Here is a 9706-nt window from a genome sequence, read left to right as displayed (position 1 = left end):
TCTTATGCATGGGCGCGGAAAAATGCTTGATAGCGAACCCTATCCATTTTCTAAACAAAAAGCCTTTGTTTCACCAAGACGGAGGCTATCAATTTGGGAGGCACATCATGTCTAGAAAAAAAAAGCCTTTAGTAACTATAGCATACCCTAAACCCAACAGGAAGTCAGCCATTGCCCCCAATTATTGTATAATTATTAATTTCTGTCTGTAAGCGGTAGCGTAGGTTGTATGTAAAATATGAGGTATTTAACACAATAATATATTAACTTGCTGTGGGTAATTTCATTACCTTTAAATGAATATTTTAAATTACCATATTTTTCACCATTCAGGTACACATGCACTAATAAGGCTGTCTAGTGTATTTATGTACTTTATGTAATTCATTATGTTTTGTTTGGGAACCCCTGGTCTTTTTGTTCACATGAATGTAGCTCACTCTTTATTGTACTCAAAGAAAAAAAAAACAAATTGATCCAGATTTGATCAAATTGATCCAGATTTGGAAATCCCATGTTTTGCTATCCAGGATCACCTGATCCATTTTATTTTTATGCCAGTTTTTTAAAGGAACATTGGATTGGATCACTGTGATCCAAATACCAAATTTCAGGATTACCAAATCCTGTTTACCAGAGCCTTAAATGGAACCAACAGTGTAGCCTACTGGCTTAGCAAAGAACAACAGGTAGGCAAAATACTGGTGGCCACAAATAGCCATTGTTTATTTTAATTTTAAGAAACAGAAACACTGTAATAAACAAACATTTTACTTTCCTTATTTTGTTAATGTAATATTAAATTTTGTTTTTGTAATATTAAATAACAAAACAAAAACAATACTATCAATAGTCAAAAATCATTTACAGGACAGATACCAGCTCTTTCCATCTCTGCCTGTAGGAGATGTTTCTCCATCTGCACTTTTTTCTGCTGCGGTTGGGTAAGCAACATTTGTTCTTTACCCAGTTCAATTTGTATTTCTGCTCTTTCAGTTTCCCGTTTCAGAAGCAACTCATAGCTGTCACCATCCTGGTTTGTAGCTGAGGAACATTTGCGTTTTCTTGTAGGAACGTCTTGGACTGTCTTCATTACATACACTGGGGATATATCTTCCTCCGCATTCACTGAAGTCCAGGACAAACATTTCCTCTACAGGAGAATTTTGCTCGCATTCTTCTGAAGTCCTAATCTCTGTAATTGTGGCCTCTCCATCTGCTTCGATGCCTTCAATGCCATGTAGAGCCCTTTTCTCCTCCTATGATATCAAGGACCATATCAGTGAAATCACCCGTCTTATATGGCTTGTTACCTGTTTGGGGGTTCTTGGCTTCAGTAAGGTCTTTCGTTGCCTTAGCTCTAAGGTTCTTCCATTGCAACATAACTTGTTTTATGGTCCTCTTTTGGCCAGACCCCATGGCATTGACATGATTGGTTATGTCCTCCCAAATGTTGTGTTTTCCTTTTTTGGTCAGTTCTCCACCCTTTGCAGAGCTGAAGCCTCCTACTATCGAGGCAAAATTGGCCCGAACACCCTCCAGCATTGCACAGGTTTCTGCCACAGTGAAATTAGGCCCTTTTGATTCCATGGTTCCAACCCTGTGGTGTCGCCAGCACTGATCTTAAATGCCTTGAGCATGATTGCTTTGGCTTGTGCTCAATTAGGCTTACACCAATTAGCTCATTGCTGGTTAATGGGTGACACCATTTAAACACGTCATGTCTTTGCACCCATTTCTCTTAGCCTACAGAGGCATCCACATGGCGGGTATTGTTCATTGTTACCGTAGGAGAAGGTACCGTCAAAGGTGCACGCTGAGAATGCCAAACCACTAGAGCAACACACATCAGAAGAACTGTATGCACATTTTCGCTTTGGGAGAGATGACTTTAAGTACATTGCAGATCTTGTCAGGCCAATACTCCAACACCGAACCCAAAGGAGTCTACCAAGTTATTGGTGACATATGGGACTGAGAAAAGCAACCATGAGTAATGTGGTGAAGGCTATGTCAGTAGCACTGGGCAGTCTGATCAATAAATTTGTTTCCTTTCCCAAGGAGGCCAGGTGTTGGGACACCTGGAAATTTGTTTTTGCATCAACTTTCAAGGCTTCATTTACTTCCATTGGAGGGGACTATCTCACGACATTGTGTAACATTACCTAAAAGTTCTCATTCCGAACCTTTACAGAACATTAGAGATGTTCTTATAACATTCTCTTTTGGTTATGAAAGTGCAGCAGTTCAGCATTCCTTAAATTACTTTAGGGGGCAGTTCCATTTTTGTTATTTCATGGTCACAAAGCAACACTACAGAGAGGACATTTGAGACATAAGCAGAACGTTCCCATGTGGTCCTCTGTTGGCCATATAAGAATGTTTCGTTATGAACTTAATGAGAATGTTCTCATATGGTTCTAAGTTGATCAAATAATAATGCGTGGATAGCCATCCAACAAAGTTAGTTGCATAAGTGTTGTGACTAAGGTTTGGGTGAAACAACGACAGATCAGCAGATCAGTTCAGGCTGCATAGTCCTGCAATAGCTGGATACTTCCAGCCCCTAAGTAGTCTATGGGCCAAGCCAGAATTTGGTACCACCTAAGGTGGCAAACTCTCTTTGGTACCAGTTTGTATATAAGTACTTTAAAACATTACAACCATTCATAAAGAGTAGCTTTACTCATTTTTGGGACAATCATTGTTTTTGCCAATATGGTTCTACAGCTGTGGAGGAGACGCCAGAAGACGTTACATGAGGAGAGCTGGACAGGGTGGTAGTAGGGTATCAACCCAGCAGCAGGACTAGAGTCTGCTTTTTTGTGGAGGAACTGAGGGAGCACAGCCAGGGACCTATAAAATTACCTCCACCAGGCTACTGTTGGACATGTTTCTGACAAAACTGCCCAGCACCATGCAGCTTCATTAGCATTCACCAGAGAAAACCAGAATATTTAGCTGTATTTTGGCACAAGTGTTTAGAACCTATTGAACATATGGATGGACAGTTGAGAAGTAGATGCAGCAGGCTTGGTTTAAGAAGTTTAACTGGTATTGAAACAATTCTCCGCCAAGGAAGGAAGCACTGTACAAACTTTTTACAGTTTCCTGTCTACAGAGGGTGAGTGTAGTAACAAGCAATTCGAATGCAGATACACCTTCTGTATTTAACCAGTTGGTTAGGAACATTTCAGAATATCTTTGGACAAAAAGAGGGGGGGGGGGGACTATCTTCCAAGTGGATTCCATCAAAAACTGAAACTCAGAATTTCAGAATTTTACAACTTGGCCCTCAGTGCCTGCAGAGACTCAGTACTTTGCATTACAGTGGATGTGTGTGTGGATTGTGAGTGTCCTGATGTGCCGAAGACTGTATAATTCCCTTTATATTATCACTCTAAACACTTATTCAATATAAACATTTCTTTCTACAGTACCCACAGTATTTTTTATAGTAAATGTACAATCTACCTGAGCTTTGATGTAGTCAATATTAATGTCATCCATATCAAGTGTGTTAGTGACTTGTTTATTAATTCACTTAATCAACAATACAACTGATATGAGATGTGTTTTATGATCAGGAAGTTTAAGAATCTGAGATGGCTGACATATACTCTGGAAGATCACTTAACAACTAAAAACACATGAAATAGTTGAATAATGTACAGAATTTATAGTTCCTATAGGTGTGTGTGGTCTCAGAAGTGGATGTAAGAGATCTGCACATCGCCTTCTATGTCCAGCATGTCAATCTCATGGAAGGACTGCAGGCGGTGGACGAAGTCAAACAAGTGCTGCCCATTCACAAACACCTTAAACCTCTGGTCCCCACAGCGAATCGACATCTGAGAAACAAGGTAGACAAATCAAAACACAGCTGACCCACAGTGAGTCAAAATAATGTAGATCATAATGTAGAACACAGCAAAATTATTTAATAATTCAATGAAAGGACAAAATATAAAATCTGCATGCCAAATACTACTTACATCAAAGTACTGTCCCTCCATGAAGGGGTTCATGCTGAGCTCTCTTTCTTCCTGGCCCCAGTTACCTCCAAGCATGCTGTTTCTCACCACAATCCCCTCCCTCACCCTGGGGTTCATGTGGAAGGCGATGTCCCGAGATCTGCTCACTTTGAAGTTGATGCTCAATCTGCAGTCACAGACCCGGGAGTGTAAAATGTGTCTCTTAGCACTCACATAACTACACTACAGTAATTTAAAGTGTGTACATTCAAAAACACTCACTTGTTTGCTCCAAAGGGCACCATGCCTCTGATGATGATGGTCCTCTTAGGGAACATCCCACCTGGGATCATGTTGGAGTAGGGCACAGCCTTAAAACACACAGCAAAAGTAAAATGAGACAAATAGCAAAAAAAACGAAACTCAACAATAGTGGCCCCTGTGAGGCTGAATTGTTCATTACACACAGATAATACAATTTGGAGTGACAACTTTAAGTTATAAATTGTACTTTGATATCATAGTTTGTTTCTGATTGCTTCAGCTTGGTCGCTTTATGTTGAAAGTATTCACTGGAAGTATCCTCTCATGTCTGCACTGACAATAACTCAATTGATTTAATGTAGTTCCACTTTGTCGCCACAAAAGGGCAGTAAACACTGTGTTTCTAATTACACCAGACTCCAGGGTCCACTAGGAGGAGCAAGACGAGGTCTATATGTGACAGAGAAAGGTCATTGGCCACTTTTTGGTAGGCTTGCAAATTAGGCTAACATTATTTGTAGTGTAACATAATCTTTGTCATTAGACTACTTTTTTTTCTTTTGTTTGATGTGGTCTTTCCAATAAAGCACATTTGAATTTGAGAGGCTAGTGCTAGCTCAGCTATTCCACTCTTCAGCGGTAGAGAGTTTATTGTACCACAGTGTAGTTTTAAGTTGGATATTTGACTGACATTCAGTCTGGATCCAAAATCAAGGTTTTTTGAAACTCCTTAAGTGATGATTGAAGGTGTGTTAACTCTTATTCTGCTGACATCACTCTGTTTGAGGTTTGTAGATTGAGGTCCAGAAATATTATTATGCTATCATGTCTAAATTGATGTTGGTTTGACAAATTTAATACATTGCAGTTTGTGTTTGTGACCACTGGATGGCAGTAAACACAGATGGTTCTAAATACTCAGTAGTAAGTAGTAAGTGCTCAATAGTACAGTAAAACTTGTGGTGTTAAGTGGACTACTTGAAACAGTATGGATCTTTAAAAGTTGAAATGTCAAGGTAAGATAAGGTACGGCTGCCTCACATCAAAACACCCAAAACAAGTGAGGCCTCATTGTGTCACCCAGTGACTTATCCCCATGGTTTTGAATACAGGAACTGCTTGTCAATCTTCCCCTGCAAATGAGTGTGGAACAAATTTTACTTACAGGGTTGTAGACTGGCTGTCCACCCATGCCCTATAATTAGATTAAGAGATGTGTGAATAATATTAGCAGAAATAAGAAAAGATCATTTATACATACAACACGTCAACTTTATCATGCAGTATTCTCACCGGCAGGTTTGATCCTGGGAATCCTCCCTGCAAGAAAAAATTAAATACAAATATGACGCCACAGTCTACTGAATACAGTAAAACTTTTGTATTAAATGTATAAAACAATCAAATGTGCACAAGGAAAATTTAATCTGTTATTATAAAATTGTTTCATACCCCCATCCCACCTCCCATACCTCCTGGATATTGACCCTGCGAAGAAGCACGCATTTTACAAAGAATGAATGTAATTTTGTGTGATTTATTGTGAATTAGCTAGAATTACTTAGATGTTTTTTCTGTATGTTTGACTTGCATGTAGTAGACACCATATAGATTAATGAATATGAACACTGATGAAAGCAGAAATAGTTTATTCACCCCCATGCCACCTCCTGGATATCCTCCCTGCTGAAAAGTTGTGAACAAATTAAGTACTGTTTTATGAGGTATTTAATTAAATTTTGACATTTGGCTAGCATCTTGTCATAAACAAATGCCTATTATACTTACTCCCATTCCTCCACCCATGCCCCCTCCCATTCCTCCTCCCATGCCACCTGGGTATCCTCCCTGGATATGAGTTAGAATGAGCAAGGGTGAAAATATGTCACTGTATTTCACCATATTTTCAGTAATATTTTAAAGGAAACTTCATTCAAAGACAATTTACCACAAAAAAACAACATACCCCCATGCCACCTCCTGGATATCCTCCCTGCTGAAAAGTGGTAGCATGTTAAATCCTGTACATTGCTGTGATTAATTTATTTTTTACACTTAAATTATGTATACTTACTCCCATTCCTCCTCCCATTCCAACCTAAAAAACAAACAAACAGAAGATTAAACAACACAGATAACACATTGGATTAACATATACTACATAAAGTGCACAGGAAGAATTGTATTAAGCACACCAGTTGTTTAGAAGATGATGTTGTTTTCCTACCAGGAAAAACTGGCACACTGTTGTTACTGCAAGTTCAAATACTGGCACTATTATTTTTGGTTTCACTTTACATTACAGTTGATAATATTACAATTGAGTAATATCTTGTAGTAACAGGGGAGTAATGAAGTAATGAAGGGACATTGCTTGGTCATAACAATACTAAGACAAATTTAAAAATCTGGCATCACAATGTTCAGGTTATATCAGGGTAGAATACTCTTGTGTGTGTTCTCTTAGTTTCTTCAAGTAAAGCAACAACACAAGTAAACAACTTGTACTGCAACACAGCTACTATTAACAACCAATAATTTCTTAACACTTATATGAACCATAAGACATGTTTTTCATTGCACATTTGGTTTCAGCTTTGCTAAAGCTTGAAGTAATTAACATCTTAAAAACATTTAAATCCAGCAAAACAAAGCAAGCACAAGTGTTTAACAAATTCATTAACACATTTACTGTTACTCCCATTCCTCCAGGAAACCTATTCATGCCACCTCGAGCACCCTGACACAGAACCAGAAAGTATTAGCAATCAGATGCACATGCTTTATTATTTAAACATCTTTCTTTGCCCCAGCAAAGCCCAAAGCATCGAACTGAAGGCCTCAAGGGCTGGACATCTCACCCCTATGACATTAATCGTCTGGATGGAAACATCTCCTCCGATCTGCATTCCACAAACTCTCTCCATAGGTACACGGTGTTCAAAGGTATGTAAGGTATTCCCATTGACTTTGATCTGCAACAGGATAATGTTAAATCAAATGTTAAGCAGAGTATGTCATGGCATATATTGTCAGTGTGGTATGTTAATGCAAAGTGTGTCATGGTAGATATTGCAGTTATAAGGAGATATAGGAGCCATAAGAACCCCATGGGACCCATCTCAATGGGTTTATCCTGTTTAATAAACTTGTATCAATTAATATACAGTAAGTGTTTATTAATGTATTTGCAAAAAACTATAACTCTTCTTGTGGGCACCAATTGTGGAGTTATAGTAGTAGTAGTAGTTGGAGTAGTGGTTGGTCTATACACATAACACAGTAATAGCACAGTTGCAGTAACAAAAAATATGTTGTTATAGAGTTATACATAAATTATGTTGACAAATAAAATACTGTACATTAACAAATACTTTACTTATATATACTTTACTAACTTTCTTTATATCTGCTTAAAACAACAGTATAGTGTGTTATAAACCATTTATACAATGTTGAAATATTTGTAAATGCTAGGGTTAGGGTTTAAAATGTAGTCAAGTGTTAATCATAAACAATAGTCTGAAAATATGTGTGGACTTCTGGTTGGTCTGACCTGGTAGCCTTGTGAATTGGCCATGATGACCATTTCAAAGGCCTGGCCTTTGGAGAAGGGCATTTCACGAATCTTCTGCTCAGAACCCCAGGATCCATTCTGACAAGAGTTGAAGACCACCTTGTCCCGGCCGTCAAATCGAGGGTTGATGTGGATGGCGATGTCGCTGGACTCAGACTCTCCACAGAGCAAGTTGACAAAGAACCTGCCAACAGTAACAGCAGAGACATTATGTCACTGAGTGGCTGATAAGTTAAGCTATAAAATGATACATTCGGGTATGTGCAATGTTTACTTTGTCAATGTTTAATTGTATATAAAATTGTCTGTGGCAACTCAGACATTCCTTGAGAAGAGGAGGGGTACATAATAAAAGTGGAGTTATGTGCTCCAAGTCTACTTTGATAATGGACTATGCAGAAAAACACCTGCTCCACCCAGATTAAGATTACACATTCACTCAGTTTCATAAGGTTTTGGCAACAAATTAAATGTCCCAGTGGATATAACACATAACACAGTTACCTAGGTGGAAACCTGAACACAGCCACCAACGTTTAATTAGTTTCTTTTTTGCTAAACTGTTTACACGATCAAGAATTAATTGATAAGATAAGTTAAGAAAAACCTCTATTTGTCCCACAGTGGGGAAATTGCGGTTTGCAACAGCAAGACAAGAGCAGCGATAGATAAGTGTACAAAGTAGCATAAACAAGTGTCAGACAAGAAAGTACGATTCTTACAGTAAATAAATAAAAAAACAAAGTTACTGTACATTACATAAGACTAAAGGACTATGCCTTATACAGTACAGTCTCCTGCGGCATAAATAAATACTGGTAGTATAAAAGTGTTGTAGAAGGGCAATGCACATAAGTCAGATATAGCAAACTGCATTATCCAATAACTGCACATGAATTAGTAAAATTGCGTATAATGTTACAGATTTATGCTGTCCGTACTCACCTGGTAATGTTTTGAGGAACAGACCCTTGGATGTATATGGACGACCCTTCCCTCAGGCCTCCATAAATGGGCCCCAGATAGGGAATTCTCTGTACAGTGCACAAACAATACTCAACCAGAGTGCACAAAACTCGCATGCACGCAAGACACATCTCCAAATGACAACAGTACCAGTACAATGTAAAAATACAAAGATACATAAATATGGAATAAAATATCCAACAAAAACATAGGATACAAACAATAAAAATAAAACAGATAAAACATGTTCGAAATAAAATTAAGCTTTTTCAAAAAAAGTTGATTAGTGATATAAAAGAAGTCACTGATTTTGTTAAAGGGAAATATAATCAACTGATATATTTCAAATATTGTTATATTAATATATTTATCAGGTGTACATGCACATATAACTAATATATTGTGATATAGATTTTGGGTCATGTTGTTCTCCGCTCTGCAATGTAATTCTGTAACAAGTCCTCTGAACAAAACAATATAGTTTGATAATCCAAGAAACAAGCCTGAATTAGACTCTTGTCTGAAGTTTGTGACACTAGCATATTTTTTAGTGTGGTTGGTGATTAAATCTTAATCCTTGCCGAATCTGCAGATACTTACAGGGCTGTAGATTGGTTGATAGCCTGGAGGTGCAACAAACATGGCAGCAGTGAGATGGACAGGCAGACAGAATCAGGAGGGTTTAATCAGGAAGTCATCTCTGCTGGAAGCCTTATTTTATACAAATGATAAGGGAGGGGCAGAGCGCGGCACCAAACCCAGATCTGCACATGAGTGCACATTAACCTTTGACCTAGCAGAGGAGTGGCACGTTACAACCTTTATACAGTCTATGGTTGCAACAAAAGAAAGTATGTATTCAGGTGTGGAACAAAAAACCAGCATGATTGAAAACTGTAGCAGCTATTAATGAAAGAAGAAGAAT

The 9706-nt window shown here is 38.2% G+C and overlaps 1 protein-coding gene across 1 annotated transcript; it reads right to left on the bottom strand.

The window, feature by feature from the left end:
• Positions 1-3631: 3631 nt before the first annotated feature.
• LOC123986386 (galectin-4-like) lies at positions 3632-9423 on the bottom strand. Its single transcript, XM_046074615.1, has 13 exons — positions 9382-9423; positions 8761-8849; positions 7795-7999; positions 7100-7213; positions 6937-6978; positions 6205-6231; positions 6027-6086; positions 5895-5921; positions 5532-5558; positions 5404-5433; positions 4257-4345; positions 3996-4161; positions 3632-3851 (listed from the first exon to the last, which is right to left on the bottom strand). Exons 1-13 carry the CDS (start codon positions 9421-9423, stop codon positions 3705-3707), a joined length of 1065 nt encoding a protein of 354 aa, XP_045930571.1. The 3' UTR covers positions 3632-3704.
• Between the last annotated feature and the right edge of the window lie 283 nt (positions 9424-9706).

The sequence above is a fragment of the Micropterus dolomieu genome, linkage group LG17 (assembly GCF_021292245.1).
Source record: "Micropterus dolomieu isolate WLL.071019.BEF.003 ecotype Adirondacks linkage group LG17, ASM2129224v1, whole genome shotgun sequence".
Taxonomy (NCBI): domain Eukaryota; kingdom Metazoa; phylum Chordata; class Actinopteri; order Centrarchiformes; family Centrarchidae; genus Micropterus; species Micropterus dolomieu.
This window is presented reverse-complemented; position numbering and strand designations above follow the sequence as displayed.